Raw genomic sequence first — 19,677 nt, forward strand, 5'->3', positions numbered from 1 at the left:
TACAACCCAAGGCACACATCTGTGCCAAGTTTTATGGGAATCGGTTGAAAACTGAGGAAGTAGTTCGCGACGCAAGATTTGCAACGGACTGACCGCCCGACCGCCCGACCGCCCGACCGACCGCCCGACCGCCCGACCGCCCGCCCGACCGTCCGCTGATTCCTATATACCCCCTTCAAACTTCGTTTGGCGGGGGTATAATCAAGGTCAAAGTTCAAAGAAGTCAAAGGTCAAAATTCTGTGTAGAAGTTTTGAAGCCCTCACCTAGTGCCATCATATAAAGCAAACGGAATCAAAATCGGGTTAGAAATGGCGAAGGAGTAGCATTTTGAAGCAAAATGTACAATATAGGTCAAAGGTCAAGGTCAAAGGTCACAACTGAAATTCTGTATAGAAGTTTCAAAGCTCCCATGTAGTGCTATCATATAAAGCAAACAGAATCAAAATCGGGTTAGAAATGGCGAAGGAGTAGCATTTTGAACATTTTGATCACACACGGACGCACACACGGAAGGACACACGGACGCACACACGGAAGGACACACGGACGGACACACGGACGGACGGACGGACACACGGACACACACACGTACGGAGCCCGTTTCATAGTCCCCTGCTCGAACTTGTTCGGCGGGGACAAAAAGAAAACTATATTCTGAAATGGGGGAGGGGAAAACATGTTCTGAGCCTGTCTGCAAAAGTCATATTTTGTTATTCTGGATGAGGAATAAAAAAACAAACAAACAAACAAAAGAAAATACTGAATATGGTTCATTGTACTAGTTGGCAGCTCTGTTTAATACATATTCTTCAGTACGCTGTACTGCAAAAAGGTCATATTTCACCATTTAGATGTGACAGATAACCCTGAGCTGCAATGGTAGGTGTAACTTCATATCGATCCAAACACCATAGTCACACTTATCCCCTCAACTGGATATAGTTTGATAGAAAAATAGATTATTCATCATAATTCTCTCTTAAAATGTATTGATTAGGTACAACCAATTATGAGACTTAGCTGCCATCACAAGCCTTTGTTGTAGTAAATGTACTGCAATGATTCCCCATACTTCTCTCGTATCATCTTTTGCAGATCTGGCTCCAGTTTTGAAACTGCAAGAGAGCTGATGGGAGAGAGAGAGGGAAAAATAAAGACAGAAAACTTTCATTCAGTGTAGGACAAACTGATTTGAACAGCTCTCTAAGACGAAGACAGCAAAGCAAAGTACATAGATATCAAATATCATATGCACATTGAATACCGGTCAATGATTGGATGAACACCGTACATCACCGCTCCTTCCTTTAAGATCAATTTGCCTGTATTAAAGAAGAGAAAAGCCACTCCAGATGAAAGCATATAGCAAAGTTTATTTCCCTGAGCACTACAACAGTGGCGGATCCAGGGGGAGTGCATCGGGCATGCGCCCTCCCCCTTTTATTTTCTGCTAAAACAAAAGAAATAAAAGGGAAAAAAATGGGGGGAGGGGCGCATGCGCCCCACCCACCCCCTCCCCCCCCCCCCCCCCCCCCCCCTTACAGAATTCCTGGATCCGCCCCGGCTACAAGTTGTAGAGTCTTATTACCCTTGCTGCTGCAATATGCTTCCACCATAGGCATCGTTCATAGGGTGCAGTTTGTCCTCTTACGAAAAGGGTAATTTTAATACCCAAAATACATGTTGTGGATTCAGTGAATGTATATTAGTAGAACACATCAGTATAGTTTGAGGGAAATCTGACAATCTGTTTAAATGTGAATTGCCAAAGTTTTGGCATAGTCATCAGGGGATATGAAGGCTATGACAGTTTGTGATGTCATAGTACAGGAATGATATGAAGAACATATAAAGAGAATTCCACATACTTCCATTTTCCTAGCATAATGAAAGAGCACTTGACTAACCTCCTTCAAAAGGCGGGGTGAATAACGTTACCCTTCGTAAATGTCAGTGATAAGTTGACAGAATATGTACTTTTCATAAAGAATGAAATTTGTGGAATTCTCTACAATAATCTTGTTATTATCGTTCCACTCTTCTGACATCACAAACTTTCCCAGCCTTCTTATCCAGCAATGATGGTACACTGTACATGGACTTCATCAAAACTTTTAGAATTTATTTACTTCGGAATGGATTGTCCGATTTTTATCAAATTTCACTGACATGTTCTTCTATCACATATTCTGTGTTCACTGAATCCACAGATATGTCTGAGGTAAATGTCCCTATAACAACTGCTCTTTGTACCAGGCCATACAATATTCAACACCAAGGGTGCATCTAACAAGACATTTCTTACCTCTTTTGTGGGAATAGTGCACAGGCACATGGTGTCATGAAGACAAGGCTGTAGAGACAAGAAGTAGAACAAGGCACGTTTTATTCAAATTAATGAAATTCTTGCATCAAGTTGTTTTTATTGCAACTGACTGCATCTGTTCGATGATCAGGAGGTCATAGGTTTGAATCCTGCTTGAGTGTGTATGCCAATGATTTTTTGTTTTTTGTTTTTGGTTTATTATGGCTACTACTAAAACACTGATTAATTCGGTACTAATTTGCATCCATATAGGGCAATTTGTTACCTTGTATCTGAAGCAATATAATACAATTCATTTAAAGTAATTTGCATTGAAAAAATAAACAATCAATTAATCTCCACTTGTTCAAAGTCAATGGTAGAAACCAACATTGAAATAACTATAGACAAATGAAAAATAAGCTGATATCAAGCATTCAAATGTGAATTGCACAGTGTAGCAATTGCTTTGACATATTGTGGTACATTACCCCCTTTGGACTTACAAGCATCCAACTGCCAGGACCTGGAAGGGAGCATGGAGTGCAGGTACTCTGTTGAACCATGGGTACTTGATAAGACGCTCCATGACGATGGGAAGCAAACCTACGGGAGAAAGTGACAAACTTTACAGGAGACACAGCTTGCAATGCATAATGTAATATGAATTCCGAAGAACATGAGTGATGCCAGAGACTCAAAAACTGAATCCTTCTTAGAGGATGCTGCTGTAGTGAAAAGGCTGTTCTGTTTCCAAACTAGCAAAAAAATTAAAAATGCAATTATTCTTTCACAATCACAAACAGCAAAACACCTCTTCAAGTGCGACCATGCATCACAACACCACCAAAAAGTCGCCAGACTTTAATTTTTTTTTTTTTTTTTTTAGTAAATGGCAGATTCTAAAAGATCAGACTCTAAGCTTTAATATGATTTATAACTAAATACAAATGGAATTTCCTAACCTATCTAAATAATATACAGAAAATCCACATTCTGGAAAAGTGTTTGCTGAGAAAAGAGGCTTTCAAGGTTAGGTTCTATTCAAGAGCTTAATCTCACTGTGTTGAGCTCTGTGCAATGAATGGGACAAAAACAGCATGTAAAACTCTGTAGCAAACCACAATGAATTTGTTATCAAATTCAGTTGAAACTTTTCATACCCATTAAAGCACATTCTATTCATGACTGATACCAATTTTCAATGCAGTAGCACAATCATTCTAAAAGTTATCAGAGTTGAAAGTGAGGAGGGTGTATTTTTTTTAATGAAAAAAAGAGGGGCCTCTGAGACATACCTACTAATCATACTATTCAACCTATAAAAAAAAGTGTTCTAGAAAAAAATGATTTCCAAATCGTTTCAAGATCCCAAACTTGAGAATTATGTAGAAGAAGAATAACTCTTTCAAAAAACATATACATGTATATGACGTCATCACGTTGCTAATAGCTCTCTCCTTTGTTGGTACACAAAACTTGCATCGAAATCTTGTTTTGGTTGAGATTCAGCAGCTGCAACCTCTTTCCCTCTCAAGGTCACTGTCACAAGGTTATTACAACACCACAATAATTTCATGCAAATTACATTACATGATCTCATTCTCACACAAATCATGACATTTCTTAAAATGGAAATCTTTTGAAGCCTAATGCACAGTGCAAAGATCATGTATTTTGCATAAATGGTTACAACGCTGCATATATTATCACTGTTTTGTGAGAGCATCAATTTTAGAAATACCATCATTACTTTATCATACTTCCATGATTATGAAACTTTCTCTGTTCTCTTTGTTTTACTTCATCCTTCTCATCGAAGTCAATTCAGACAAGGAGTACAGCACATTGTTGAGGATTGGAACTGACAGACACTAGCTTCTGGACTAAATAGCAACCTTGTGAAAGGATGGGGCAGTGCCTTTATCTCGTTCCTGACCCTGTGTTATTTCCTGCATAGCAAAGGGACTCTATACAAAAATACACCACACATGAAGGAAATGCCCCATTTCATGCTACACTTTGTAAAGGGCCACCTGCACAGTACAATATATGCTTCTATTGTTACTACGGATGCTGCCAATTTTTCTTTTTCTCTTTTCTAATCCTTTTTTTTTAACTCCCTTCATGCAATAAGATGAATGTCAAGCTTAATGCTGAAACACACTTATTTGATGATGGTGTTTTTTTTTTTTTTTTTTTTTTTTCTACAGTTGTACCTAAATGCCCACTTTGCAATTAAAGTCTGTTTTGTTTGTTTTTGTTTGTTTTTGTATAATGCAACCATAGGTTTTTCTGATGGCTTTGTTTATGATTTATGATTCAAGCTATTGCTTGAATGCATTTACTAAACTTCAGGTTGTGCACTGCTAAAAATTTATACAATTTCATGTACAGGTATGCATGTGTTTTAATAATTGTATGTTAAAACCATAAAACCAATCTGATTACTTTACATTTCCACTGTATAATATAACACTAAATGTTTTGATACACTAGGAACAATTCTATGATGCACATTTTTTTTTTTACTATTCATCATCTATGCTACAGTGTGAATGTTTATTGAAGCTCATGTGTCAACCTGCAAAAACAAACAAACAACCGATTCCTTCCTTTTTTTTAACAGACAATGAAGATGAATTCAAATTAAGTGATCTGAGCACTGTGACAATCTATAGTGGCAGGAAATCACCCAGAAATGGCCCTACCAGGACTTCCCAGCGAACACCTACTTTAATACCAAGTACCTCTGGTGGATAGAACAATTACTAACACAGAAAACACACTTCAAACTCACACTCACTACCTGACCCAAAAAGTGCAGAAACCTCTGCCTTGACATTCATAGAACCATATACACTGTACACATAGGTAATTCAAATCCAAACCATGGACTAAAACTAGCATATATATAGGCCATGGTGCGAGAAAAGGGCCCTTAGCGCCGCTGCGCGCAAACGCCAGAAAACGGCGCGGAAGTTTGACAAAGCAATACGTGCCAAAAAAAGATCAACTAGCTAACTGCGCGCACATGCATAGACGCATCAAAAAGTGACAGGATTTGGACAAAACAAGCTTTTATGAATATCGTAATGGGGTCATTTAGGACTGGAATTTCAGAAAAAGGTTTGCATATCTAAATACGTCAATGTTCCTTCTACAATGTGAAGGTGAAAACTCATTTTCGGTATTTAATGCCCTAAGGGCCCTTTTCTCGCGTCTTGGCCCATATATATTCGCATACCTTGCAAACATGTGTATCAGCATGTTTTCAGCATTGAATGTCAGTTTGCATACACAATGAAAAAAATTATGCAAAAAATAAAAAATAAATAAAAAGAATACATTTCATAAATCACAGACTAGATGTAAACTAATTTTGAGAATTCTGGCCGCAAAGATCCCCACTTCATTAGCATTGCTTTTGAAAAATCGTACAATTACATAACAACATGCTGCAATAAGTTAAAAACAAAAACAAAAACAAAAACAAACAAACAAACAAACAAAAAACCCTGTGTTTGGTTAGGGATATTGATGTGAATGGAAATTCAATAGAAAATGTTTTGATACATTAATTAAAATGAATATTAAACTTACACATTCCAGGAGCTGCCATGAATATTCTTGAAAAGACCACTTTTGAGATTCCATTTACTGCAGCTTTCTGCTCAATAAAAGAATGAGAACAAAAGGCAAAATAGAAGGCATAATAGAAAGATTAAACGAGAACTTACCAGTTTGAAGTTTGATCTTTATTTTATGAGGGAGTTGGAGAAAGAATTCACAGTGAGAGCCCGCTCAACACGCGCGCAGTCATACTTCGTAGCAACAAGATGTGACTTTTGTCAGAGTGGAAAGATTGAGAACTTACTTGAAGTTGATCTATACATTTTGTAATAGTATTCATGCCATGGGAAGGGAGAGGAGGGACTGTGAATTCTTTCTCCAACTTCCTCATAAAATAAAGATCAAACTTCAAACTGGTAAGTTCTCGTTTAATCTTTCTATTTTATTTCGTGAGTTTACGCAAGAACTCACAGTGAGATTTTGTAGCACAGAAGTCACATTTGTTCCAACTGAACAAACTCAGGCATGCACAATGGCAAGCAAAATGTAAGCTCAAATTACCTGGGTCTGAGGTCATTATTCCCTTACAATGAGCTGTGACAGGCACTGTCCCTCTTCTTGTAGAGGTTTGTCGTAGAATTTACGGAATGTTCGTTCTTTTGACCAGCCTGCTTTTGCGAGGATCAGAGGAATAGGTGCATCCGCCCTGTTTGCTGCTGAGCTAGATGCTGCTCGGGTTGAATGTGCACTGAACATTGTGGTGTCAATGCCAGCGCCAGTCATGATTTCTTTGATCCATCAAGAAATTGTCTGTGCCGTTACTCTCTTGAAAGGCTTGCGAAAACTAATGAAGAGATGACTTTCCTCTCCTTGGATCTCTTTGGTTCTCCGAAGGTAGGCCTTAATGTATGTAACTACACACAAACGTCTGTCTGGGGGGTACGCTTTCAAAAGTACGTCCAATCCAAAATTCCCAGGTCTAGACTGCTTAAGATGTTCATTAACTTTGAATGACACCATAGATTGTTTGAGAATCATGCTGTCTAGATTCAGGCAATGCAAAGTCTGTACCCTCTGGGTGGATATCAAGGCCAGTAACATGCACAGCTTCATCGTTAATTGCTTCAAGCTAAGCGAGTTAGCGGGAGCTAGACTTCTCAAATATCTAAAAACAATATTCACGTCCCAAATTTCAGAATACCGCGGCCTTGGGGGCCTGAGCTGGAACACACCTCTCATAAAACGAGAGAGAAGCGGATGAGTGCTGACAGTAAATTGTTCATCCTCTAACACTAGAAAGGTAGCAAGCGCACTCCGTGCTGAGTTAATAGCTGAATAGCTCAAGTTCTCTTCATAAAACATGTGTGTAAAAAACTCCAAAACAAAATTAATCTTGGCATGAAGGTGACTTTCCTTCTTAAGTGTACAAAACTTTCTCCATTTCCTTATATATGTACAATACTGTCTTTGGGTTGATGCCCTCCAAGATGCTGCCAAGATGTCCACCGTTCTGCTGCTCATGCCAGAGTTCTCGAACGGCAGCTTCAAAACCTGCAACATAACAGATCAAGGCAAGCATGTAAAGGGTGTGGTTCCCCAGATACTGGTTGCGTAATCAAATTCCTGTGTCTAGGAATTAAGAGTGGTTCATCTTTAAGCATTCTCCTCATGCGAGGAAACCACGCTTGCGTAGGCCAGTTTGGGACAATCAAGAGACCATGTGCCTTGTCGTTTTCTATTTTTTGGAGACATTTGGGGATGAGGCAGAAAGGAGGGAATGCGTAGAAATACAGATCACCCCAATTCAGAGTGAATGCATCCACAGAAACCGCATCTGGGTCAGGCAGCCACGTAACGTACGCAGGCAGCTGCTTATTGAGTCTGGACGCGAAAAGATCAATTTGGGGAGTACCACATTTCTTAGTGATATCAGTAAAAACTTTCTTATTCAGCATCCATTCTGTTCTGTCATTAAAATGACGAGATCTCCTGTCTGCTTCTGTATTGTCACGACCTGGTAAATAGGCTGCTGTAATCCAGACATTCCTTTCCTTACACCAAACCCAAATGTCTCGTGCTGCCCTGTCGCAGGCTCGAGATTTAATGCCTCCCATATTGTTCAGGTAGGCTACAGCTGTTGTGTTGTCAGTTCTAATGAGCACATGTGTATCATGCAGGTGGCCGCAAAATGACTTCAAACCAAGCCCTGCAGCTAAGATTTCAAGATAGTTGATTTCATTGTTTTGAGCATGCACTATCTCCTGATCATCCCATCTACCGCCAGTTTCACTGCTTAAATCAGTGGCACCCCATCCTTGCCCACTGGCATCAGTACGTAGCTCTAAAGCTGGCCAACCTCGACTAATTGGTGCCGACTGGCAGTGAATGTTATTGAACCACCACATTAACTCCTGTTTAGAAGCTTCAGACAAATTCATAGGTCTATCAAAATGCCCTTTGCTTGATTTTAGTGCAAGAATTTTGTCTCTTTCTAGGTTACGATAGAAGAGGGGGCCATATTGAATAGCAGGGAAAGTAGCAATCAGTTTCCCAATGACCTGCGCCACCTGCCTGATAGTAGGGTTTTGTTTCCCTAGCAATTCCGCACATACTGCCCTGATATTTTGACATTTCTCATGCGGGAGCGTTATAGTCATGCTTTCCGAATCCAAGATAAACCCCAAGAATTGGAGCCGTTGCTGAGGCTCTAGGATAGATTTCTCTGAATGAATGACAAAACCAAGGTCAGAGAGCAGTTTTGTGGTTGCTTGCACCGCTTCTAGTGCTTGTGATTCAGTTTCACCGATTATGAGAGTGTCATCTAAATACCCCACAACCAGGTGGCCTGCCTGTCGCAGCTTTGCGAACACCGGCTTCATAAGCTTTGTGAAGAGCCTAGGCGCTGTACTAAGGCCATTGGGGAGTACCTTAAATTGCCAACATTTCTCGTGCCAGACAAATCTCAAATACTTGCGATATGAGGGGTGAACAGGGACAGAGTAGTAGGCATCTCGAAGGTCGATTGAGGCAAGGTAACAACCAGGGGAAATTAGGGTTGTAGCCGTATGGATGTTACCCATTTTGAAATGCTGTACATTCAGACTGTCATTGAGGTCCGATAAATCTAAAATTAGGTGTATGTCCCCATTTTTCTTTGGGCGTGTAAAGATATTGGACACAAATTCTCCAGCCACATGCTGGCATTCTTCGATTACGCCTTTCTCGGCCAGTTTTCGAATTTCAATGTCAATCTTGCTCTCCTCAGCATTACCCACTCTGTAGTGGTAAGGCGGTTTACCTCTATGAGGTGGGCTATACGCCTCTTGAAATTCAAGTTTGTAACCGCTAATTGCATCAAGTATGAAAGGATCAGCGGTAATATGATTCCACTGTTTGCTAAAATGCCTCAATCGACCCCCAACGGGCAGGTCTAATGGAACATCTACATGCTCAATGTCAAAAACTGACTGTACAGTGTGAGTAGATTGTGTATTTCCACAACAAGAGCTAGGCCTGCAACTTACCTCCTTGGGTAGTGTAGTTACTTTCTCCGTGACACAGTGTTTGGCTTGGCTGGGGTTGCTGTCGAGTAGCTCTGCCCCCGGTTGTGCGCATGAGCTGGAGATGGGCGAGTCTGCGTGTGCGGGGCTGAATGTCTGTATCCCCGCTGCTGCTGGCCTAAAAAAGGCCTGGATGTATCGCCAGCTGCGAGCCAGCCTGCGTTCCGATATTGCTTCCGGCTGAATCCACTGCTGGCCGTGCGCTTGTATTGGTGGTACGGCTGATGAGTAGATCTCTTAGCCTGGCCTTTAACCACAATAAAGACAGCCCTATTCTCCTCCTTGAGATCTTTTACACGTTGTCCCAAGTCATCACCGAATAGAAACGCGGTCACGGGCGTAGTAGGCTTGCACAGATGTGCGTAAGCAGCGTTCATATCGGGCTTGATCAGCTCCTTTCTCAGGCAATTCATCTCGTAATTGGCATTACAGAGTAAAGCGAGTGCGTCCTGTTGTGCCTCGTTCAAGTCAGTAGGAAGAGTTTGTAGGAACGCACACAGCCCGCGGGTAAGAGATTTCTGTACTCTCTGCAGCTTAACGTCTCTGCTGCGCGTAGTCTGTGTCACATTATCCCAAATCACTGGATTGACTTTAGGGACTAGTAAGTTGGGGCAATTGCTCGGTGCTGGGTAGTTTGCCGCTGACTCTTCCATAGATTTTTCCTCCAGACAATGGGAGATGAGATAATTTGTAGAATTTGCCAATTCGTCATTGATAGGGTCGCCCACACAGGTGGAGACCGCAAATTTTGCAGCAAAGGATGGCACTTGTACTGGCCGCCCCGTGAGCTCTGCGGGTGCGTAACCCGCTGCCGCCGCAGGGAAATCGCATTCATCCCCACTGTAGCTGCTGCCGCCGTGGTCGTCGTGCAGCGTACCGCGTGCTTGCGTACTATCGTCTGTAGCACACACATCCATGCCCCCAAACGGCACACCACCGTGGTTTTCTGCGGTACAAGCCGTGCCAACATGGCCGGCACGTAGTTGCTGTTGTTGGATACGAGTAGGCTGAGACGGCAGTATTTCCATGACCTTTTCAAACATGGATTCGAGTTTAGAAAGGCGGGAAAGCACCTCTGCGTCCGTCTTCTCTTTAGGGGGAGCTGCCTTCTTACTTAGGCCTGGTTTGGTGGGTTTTTGAAGGGTTTTCCCATTCCCTTCTTTCTTTGTTGGAGCCTTAATAGCCGGCGAACACTTGGGTTCATGATGCACGGCTGTAGTCACCATCGCCACGACAGACTTAGCTGTATGCAGGGCGCTCGTACTAGTGGTGCCACCCACGACAGGCTTAGCTGTATGCTGTGGGGGAGCGGAAAGCGGAATTTCCATCCCGCGATATCTCGTGAATAAAAATCCTCTTCCGAAGCAAAGTCAGCTCTAACTGAGCTATAAATAATAACAATCCACAATATGATAAGATATTGCGACGATGCACAGTTAAAAGGACAAATAAAACTTGATTTAGACTGCGATGAGGGAACTTAGTCCCTCGTGCAAAACGTGCGAAGAAGCGATATGACTGCGCGCGCGTTGAGCGGGCTCTCACTGTGAGTTCTTGCGTAAACTCACGAAATAAAATATAATATTTCAACTTCAAAATCACTAGTACAAATTCTGTAGAAATAAATATCATTTCGTAATCAGGAAGTCAGTAAATGTAGAGGACAGTGTAAACTTCAGATGTATGATTACAGCTATTCTCTTTGCATATCAGGGCTTTCTATCCGAGAAAGACTTTAAACTTGCGTGCTTAACATAATAACAATCACTATACAAATGCCTTCACACATTGTGTACTTGAAAAAATACTTGTACCCATGGTAATTTATCACTCAGTATCAACACTACCATGAGCAATGTGGCATCAGCCAAGCCACCTTTTTCATTTTGATTTAATTTCACTGTCTTTGGGAATATAACAAAATGTAATCACAGTTTGCTTTTCCCGACAATGTTTGGGTGAAAAAGAGTAGAGGAGTAATGGAAGATGAAATGCAAACAGTCATTGTTAAAACTCAACATTACTAGTAGAATCAAAAGAAGAAACTGATAAAGGACAGTGCAAGTTGGGAAAACATACATTTTGTAAATCACGCTATGCTGAGAAGTATAATATCACAAGAGTTTCACTAGAATTGACACGGGAAGTATGAAAAGCATGGCTTGGAAGTACGAGCAAAGTTGGGAGCACAGATGGTTACACGTTAAAATGCTTGCTCTAAGACTAAATGAACTGACCTTTGACCTCCCGACCTCATTGCCATTGTCATCATAGATGACAATACCATTCATCAGTTCCTGTTGTCTCATCATGGGAATGTTGACACAGTTTGCTGCAGCCACTGCTGCAAACGGGACGTACCTGGCTATCAGTGGTGGGGCAGTCTGGAAGAACAGAGTCACACATTTCAAAAGCCATCATACTCATTGTTCAACGTAATGCATTTGGTGAAGTCCATTTGTGACACTGTAGCCTTCAAATATAGAGTCAAAGATTTTTATCAATTTTTTTCTTTGCTACAATCAAATTCATAACATCAAGCGGATTTCCAACTGAATAACTTGCATATCAAATGTAACTGTTACATTTGGTCTCACATCTGTGTCTGTGCTGCTATTGAATGCCCTTCCCCAGTATTCAACTACATTCTGAATATCAATTCAATAGGGTCTCTATATATTTGTGTGCAGGACATTTTTTCTCTTCACCCTACTCAGAATTGCTTATGAATATCATTCTTCCAACACCATACAATATCCCCTGCCAAACTCTCTCTCTCTCTCTCTCTCTCTCTGCTACGCATTGTAAGTTTTCACCATATATATATTTCACCTGTTCAAATTTCACATTTTGCTAAAATTTTAACAGCATGCATACTGTTGACTTTCATACTTGATATTAATCATCCTTCCACTTATTCTGACAACAAAGAAAACAGAGACATGAAAATAAATTTTAACTCATTTCTAACTGCATAATCCAAAAATATATATATATTTTCTAAATCTTTGAAAACGAAAGGGTCACACTGACCGCTCTCGCACCCTCCGACAAAAATGTTTCCTCCTTGAAAAGCAAGAGAGTGAAATGTGCTGACATTTGCAATATTACTATTCATCTTTGAATGGATGGGAACTTACAGATTACAACACACAACTTACTTTTGTTAATAGTGCATTCAGTCCCAGTGCAGTTATCAAAGCACTTGTTGTGGCTGTAACATATGCGGTTCCTATTTGTCTGGTATGAAAAAAGCACAAAATATGAACAGCATATTCAAACTTAATACTAACATCACTCTGAATATATATTTGGAATGCAGAAGGGCCATTTTTGTATTTTACAAAAATTCTATCAAGTTGAGGTTCCAGCTGTTGGTTCATATACTGCACTATTCTTTGATTTCTTTGACTACCGGTATCAATTTTCGTTTATACTCTGACTTACTCCACACTGATTGTCTTGAACTTTTGTCTAGAATCTGAATGAGATAACAGGAGTATGAGGAATAGTATTCTTGCATCTTCCAAGGTTACTGGAGCTCTTTGTACTCTGAATTTAAAGGGAAGACTACTCCTCTGAGAAAAGAAATGTAAATGAATTTTTGCACACAGATGTATATCAGTGAAGGGGCTCTGAAGATTTCCACTTATCAGTTTGAAATAAATCTTGTCTTTCCTGATTTTCTTTCTTTTTCTACCACTTAGCATCATACTGAGAGTTTTCACAGTTATAAATTGTATGAAGAACATTCACATAGTAGCAGACAAGTGCAAATTAATTGTTTGGAAGTTGGTATGAAAGAACACTTTGCAGTGATAGTACCAGTATTTCATACAGGTCAAGAACATAATGGTGTTAATGCAAATTACCCACTCGCTTTACTGTCATCAAACTGAAATGCTGTGCACACGCAAACCAGATGAGCTATGAATCCATGCAGAGTAGCTAGAGAAGCAGTGAGCTTCTGATGCTATTTTATGACATCATTTTCACATTCAGCTCCCTAACAATAGTGGCTGATTTGGTTAAGGATGCATTGTTATTGGTCTTTATAGTACTGCAATGAAATCACATGAATGGCCAGACTTGAAGGGTGGCTGCTGTGGATCTGCTCAAAAATCATTACCCAACTTTGTATCGCTATGGCTCAGGCAATCAAATTTGTTTAGCACTGCAAAAATCATCTTATGAACTTTTAGTTCCATGTCCCCTCCTTAGCCCAGCCCTGAACTTTGAATAGTAAAAAATTATAACAGAACTTCAGAAAGGATTAGAACAATTGCTGTACCTCGTTGTGATTGATGAAGCTGCATTCCTGTTTGTGTAATTGACAAGAGCGTTGAAAGACTGGTTGATCCACTGCCAAAAGACAACAGCTGGAACAGTCCTGAAAGAAAATGAAACAGATAGTGAATTGTTATAATACCATAATGATTATAAGTTGGAGTGATCTCATGATGTTCACAGTAGACCTTCAGCTGTTTGCATACATAAGAACACATGCCCTGCTAGGCTTCATTTTGACTTTTCTTCAGACCTTTCTCAACCAGTTAGTTCATGAAGGTGTATGTCATGATCACATAACTACTCAGATATATATCTTGCATCACTACAGTTTGCTGCTGTTACAACGGGCAGGGTTAGTATTAATTGCTTTAATCATTCAACCAGTGCCCCCCAGTCCAGTAGGACAATAATTTCAACAATCACCATTTGTTGTTACTGTGTATATTTGTAGACTATCACTTCTGTTCCACCCCTGCCCCCTCCAACTTTTAAACAATAAATACTATGTGCTGGCACATTCCCTTGCACAAGATACTGGATGCAGTCAGTCTCAATAATATGCCTAAAATATCAACACATTGCTCAAGAGGGGGACTGTACTTCTCACTAACCTTCTGCTGCTACATGTGTCCAGTTATTTAACTCTTAACGTGCCATGGTCGCCGAACGGCGACCTTAGTCCTGACGTGCCATGGTCGCCGATCGGCGACTAAGAAGAGCGAGAAAAGCATGGATCATTTAACTTATCGTGGTACCGTGGCCAATGATATGTACTGGTAGCTGATTAGTATGACCATCGTTTCCACTGAAAATATGACCATGTTTACATTGGAAAATTTTGAGTAAATATATGATTTTCAGCTAGATGTAATTTTTTTGCGTCGGGAAAATCAGCAGTGAGCGCACCCTCCGCAAGATGTGTATGGACCAAAAGTCTCACTGGTAAACCACGCGTGTGTATGCTATTGAATCAGCGTGTATTGTCTATGCGGTTCCACTCGCATTGTTCTGCTTGGATGCTGTCCTGCGGGAAGCTGCTTTGATTTTGTCCCTCAAAGAGGGTCAGCTTTCGTTCGTCGGTCAAGTCTTTCATCCTTTTGTTTTGGTAAACGTCACTAATTGTCCCCCATGCTAGCATAGGAATTGCACGCGGACAAAGGCCAGCCGATTTCAATAGAGTACGCCCACCCCCGGTCCGCTTAGACAAAAGGAGGATTAGTAGGTTCTTCCTTCTCAAGTGGACAAAAGACACTCTTCCAGGGCCAGGGACATTACTTCAGTTGCAAGTACAGGATCTGGGACTAAAGAACTCACATTTGGGAATGAATTACTGAGGCAGAAAGAGAAATTGCTAAGACAAAATAAACTGCTAGCATCTTTGGAATCATACAATTCTAGAAGGCAATTTTGTTATCATTTGAAAGAGGAGATGTTGCTCTAAAACTTTCTCACAGAGTCAAGGGAGCGTTCTATCGAAGAAAAACCGCGACTGACTCTTTTTTTTTCCATACTACACAAAAATTTCTAATAATTTTTTTGATGTATCAATTATTTCTGCAATATTTCAGGTTCAGATAGAAATTATGGCAAACTGACTACATGACATGAAAGAACAAATATTTCTTGATATATGTTGTGTAGAACTCAATTCAAAACAGTCAATAGTTTCAGAGATATGGTGGTTTTAAATTTCATTGTCAGTCCAGTTTCGAAACGTTCTAGCTCTAGGTAAAAACCTCTGGCACGTTAGGGGTTTTGGGCCTGGCACATTAAGAGTTAATAACAGAGAGTACAGTTTTGAATGCTGTTAAAAATGCAACTGCCATGATATACAGTTCTGAATCTGAATACTCCCAAATTGATTTTTATCATATATCCACGTCACATGATTTCTCAAGTACTCTGCACTTCTGAGAGCACTAGATGTCTGTGACATTACCTGTAGAACTGCAGCATGGCTCCTGTGATAAGCATACCACCCGGGACCTGGAATGACATCCTACCAATGATGTTTTGCCTCTCCCCGGAATCAGGGTGGAAGGCAGACATGTAGAGGCGCTGGGCGTACCACAGTTGCTCCTCAGTGGTGCCGGGAGGTTCCATACCTAGCCTGAGTGTGATTACAATAAGGGAGTGAACATGGACAAATTATATACACATGTCTTCCATATTTATATATCCACCAAGGAAAAATGGGCACACAAAATCAGAGTGTGATACATTACTCAAAAGTAACTGTTTTGTTTACTTTTAAATCAAACATAACGTTTTCTGTCAAAAAAATCAATGTCTGACAACTTACATATTTTGTGCTGATAAAGTAAATGCATACTACGTAATATTAAAAATACAGATTTGAATTTGTACAATTCTGAAAGAACAAGTTTGATGGTCATCGAAGGTAACTTCAGTGAGCTTTGAGGAGCCAAGCCATTTTCTCCACTCTTAACAGAGAATCTGTGTCCTGAATGGGAAAATATCACGAAAATATAACAGGACAATTAACTCTTTTACAATCAGAGCACCTTGAAATATACTATGCCAACCAATTCCACTGTCTTTGTTATCATTTATATTGGTCAGTTGGTTGTTTCAAGTTTCAAGTTTCAAGTTTATTTATTCATTTGTCTTTCTTCCAACAATAGGCAATATAACAATAACATAACAATAACATTGACACTTTCTTTCAAGAGGAACAACTACAACTAATACTAAAATTTTTGCAAATACATAAGTATATGATTACATGTACATGTGAAATGATAAAGAAAGGGTAACAAATATTTTGAGAAAGGCAAACGAGGAGACCTTAGTGAAGCATAGCTTGTGAGACAAGGTCCCTCAGGAATAAAAGAAAGAAAAAAATACATTGTGTATATATATATATGTATACGTAGTGGAAAAAAAATAACAAAAAATACACAATTCCAAACGTAAACAGGGAATAGATAAGGGAGGCTATGTGTAATGGGGTGAAGGGAGATTATTTACATAAGACAAGGGTAGGAATGAAGGGAGGGGGTGGAAAGGAAAGGTAAAAAAGGGTTGTTGCTCTTTGCTGTAAGGTTCATGTGCAGATCACTTATCTGCAGAACTTTACTCCATTAGTACACTCAGTTTTGACATCATGCAAATAAATTTCATATCTTGGTAGCAAGCAAATCACACAGTGGATATATAGACAAATCAAACATTTCATGAGGAAAATTTGAACCGACACAAATCAAAACAAAAAAACGGTTTCTTTGTCGATGCTGACCTGATGTTGTTGATAATAGATCATGTTGCTGCTATCATTGTAGTTTCAATGCATTAGTTTCAGAATGATGTAAAACTACTCACTTGTATAGGTGGAGTAAGTCCTTGGCATCGTCAAGCTGCTTGTTGGTGCACAGGGCTAGGCGACAGTCAGTTATACTGAAGAAATGCTTCAGACGTCCCATGAAGGTGCTCTGGTCCCACCGTGGCAGGCTGAGATCTAGGCGAGGCTTGGTGGTATCCACAACCGTCGACTCCATGGCAATGTGCTCCTGACTACAATCTAGACCTATATAGTATTTAAAGCAAAAAAAACTGGAGAAATCGAGGAAGAAGAATTAGATAGTTCCTCAGTTATTCCTGGAAACACTGCAGTCTTGTGCATGGCAAGTGCATAATGTCAAGTACATTACTCAAAAGGCCTACTTCTTAAAAATTAAATAATAATTTAAATGAAAAGTAAAAACCTGCACCAACAAGGTTCGACCTTCCACGAGCAAAAGCATGGATTTTACTTGACCAAAAGATCAGTCTGTATCTGGTCGTCAGGGATATCTTCTGCGGAGACTACGTCTACCTGGCTTCACGGATCCCCTCCTATGGAGGAGAGCCGATAAAGTAAAAAAAAAATTACATTTAAAAGACTTTTCCGGACAGACAGATTTTTCTGTCAAGGGTTTGGATGTAGTCAGCAGTCAAATTTTGGACAGCGTTGCCGTTACCAGTCGAATTATGGGCGGCTTGCTTTAGTCTAATCTATATCTGATCGTAACACTTCAGTGATCAGATCATTCTATTTTGATATTTTGCTTTATCGAATCAGTTTGACTCTAACGTTAGAGAGGGTTAGTATGGTTCATTTGATCGAGGATCCCGACAGGAATAACTGTCATAAATCACTTAACTTCCATATATATTTTCCCACCACAGAATACATGTATCTCCCTCCAGAATTAACAGGAAGATTATGGCCAGATTATGAGATAAATTTTCATGAAGCTCGCACTTGCAGTGCAGCGAACAGGCCCCAACCTTGACCGAAAGATCGGTCTGTATCTGGTCGTTGGGGAAATGTTCCGCAGAGATTGGGTCTGGCTTCACGGATCCCCTCCTTACAGAGAGCACTAACGTCAAAAAAAATAAAAGACTCCTCCGGACAGACGGATCTTTCTGTCTAGCCCCGATCAAACAAGCCGTGGTAGTGTTACAATCTTACATAAAAAAGACTTAAAGTAAAGGTCAGATTCTTAATAAAGTAAACAACAAAATCACGCATTCTTGCTTGTATTGCACTTGGCTGAACTACACTAAAACTCGACAATCACTAAGAACTGTTGAGGTAGGTTGACAGACAGAGTGAAACTGCAGAAAGGGTGCAGCCTTCATAATGAATGAAAGAGAAGATGCTAGTTAGTCCGAGACTGCAAGACGGACAGCGCACAGCGCAAGCCCATCGATTCACCAGCCGGCCCGATAGGGGCTTGGCGAGATCGAAGCACCGTTCACAGAATGACCAGCGATATGATTATGAGTTGGAATACCCCTCGCTGGAGTCAGTTTCTCGATACGAATGCCACTTACTCTGCTAGGGATAAGTATTGGCAATTGTGCACTTTACGGCCCTATATTATCGGTACCTCATTCGCCGTATGCCAGGGTGATATCCCATGAACCACCACGCACTGATCAGCTGGCGAGCTTCTCTTGCTGTATGGACCGCCGTTTGACAAGTGATAAGGTCACTAAAAGCCCGCCTGGAGTTTAGGGGCACAAGACAATTGTGACCCTACAACAATATAATTTGATCATAAAAATTGTTTAACGGTATTCTTACATGTTTCAGCTTCCTAGCGCCGTCATTACAGATCAAATGCAGCGTACAAAATTGAATTTACAACCACAAATATTGTCAGATGCACTAGAAAACAGCGATGTACCGAGACTCGTTCGTCGATCGCTGAGCATCATCGGCGCGCACGCATTCGCCTGGTATACGTGCACTCCCTACTGAAGTGAGCGCACAATCCGCCGACATCGCCTATGTATGGTGGCTTTAAGCGGCCAAGAACCACAGGAAAATGGCGGCTGTTTTGATCATGGCGGATCGTAATGGTAATTGTGAACCGATTTTCACCACACTTCCAGGGTTTGTTCTCAATGAAGTAAGAAAAAAATATCACTTTGGGGGCGAAGGTCAAAGGTCAAGTGGATCTTAAAATGATTAAGAAAGTTAAATCTCCCATGCAGTATAGGGCCTAACTTAAGAACGGATCATTTTTTTCACAAAACTCTCAGGGTGTGTTAACAATGAAGTGAGGAAGAAACCATTTTTATTTAGGGAGTCACGAAAATTAAGGTCAAAGGTCAAATGTCACAGAGGTCATAAGTACATAAAATGTGCTTAATCTCCCAATAACTCAAGAGTTAGTGGTCGGATTTCCACCATGTGCACTAGTAAAGTGTCTTAATGATTTGGCCCAAGTGCGAAAGAAACAATTTAATTTTAGGGTCAGTTGGGGGTCATTAGGTCAAAGATCAAAGGACATGTATGGGGTCATAACTTGACATTCAATGATAGTGATCTTTCTTTCACTCGATGCAAAATTTGAGGGTCATGATTTCGAGTTCCAAGGTCAAGTACCGGTACCTGAAATGTGTAAAAATTAACAAAAATCGTCCTCTCACAGGAC

The 19,677-nt window shown here is 40.5% G+C and overlaps 1 protein-coding gene across 1 annotated transcript; it reads right to left on the reverse strand.

Moving 5' to 3' along the window:
• Window positions 1–901: 901 nt before the first annotated feature.
• On the reverse strand, window positions 902–17,248 carry LOC139740746 (sideroflexin-2-like). The gene is made up of 9 exons (XM_071651321.1): window positions 17,072–17,248; window positions 15,669–15,839; window positions 13,731–13,829; window positions 12,601–12,679; window positions 11,677–11,823; window positions 5,910–5,976; window positions 2,813–2,912; window positions 2,307–2,354; window positions 902–1,127 (listed from the first exon to the last, which is right to left on the reverse strand). Exons 1-9 carry the CDS (start codon window positions 17,245–17,247, stop codon window positions 1,028–1,030), a joined length of 987 nt encoding a protein of 328 aa, XP_071507422.1. The 5' UTR covers window position 17,248; the 3' UTR covers window positions 902–1,027.
• Window positions 17,249–19,677: the final 2,429 nt, after the last annotated feature.

The sequence above is a fragment of the Diadema antillarum genome, unplaced genomic scaffold (assembly GCF_040938485.1).
Source record: "Diadema antillarum isolate AM-2024a unplaced genomic scaffold, OU_Dant_1.0 seq00000877_RagTag, whole genome shotgun sequence".
Taxonomy (NCBI): Eukaryota; Metazoa; Echinodermata; class Echinoidea; order Diadematoida; family Diadematidae; genus Diadema; species Diadema antillarum.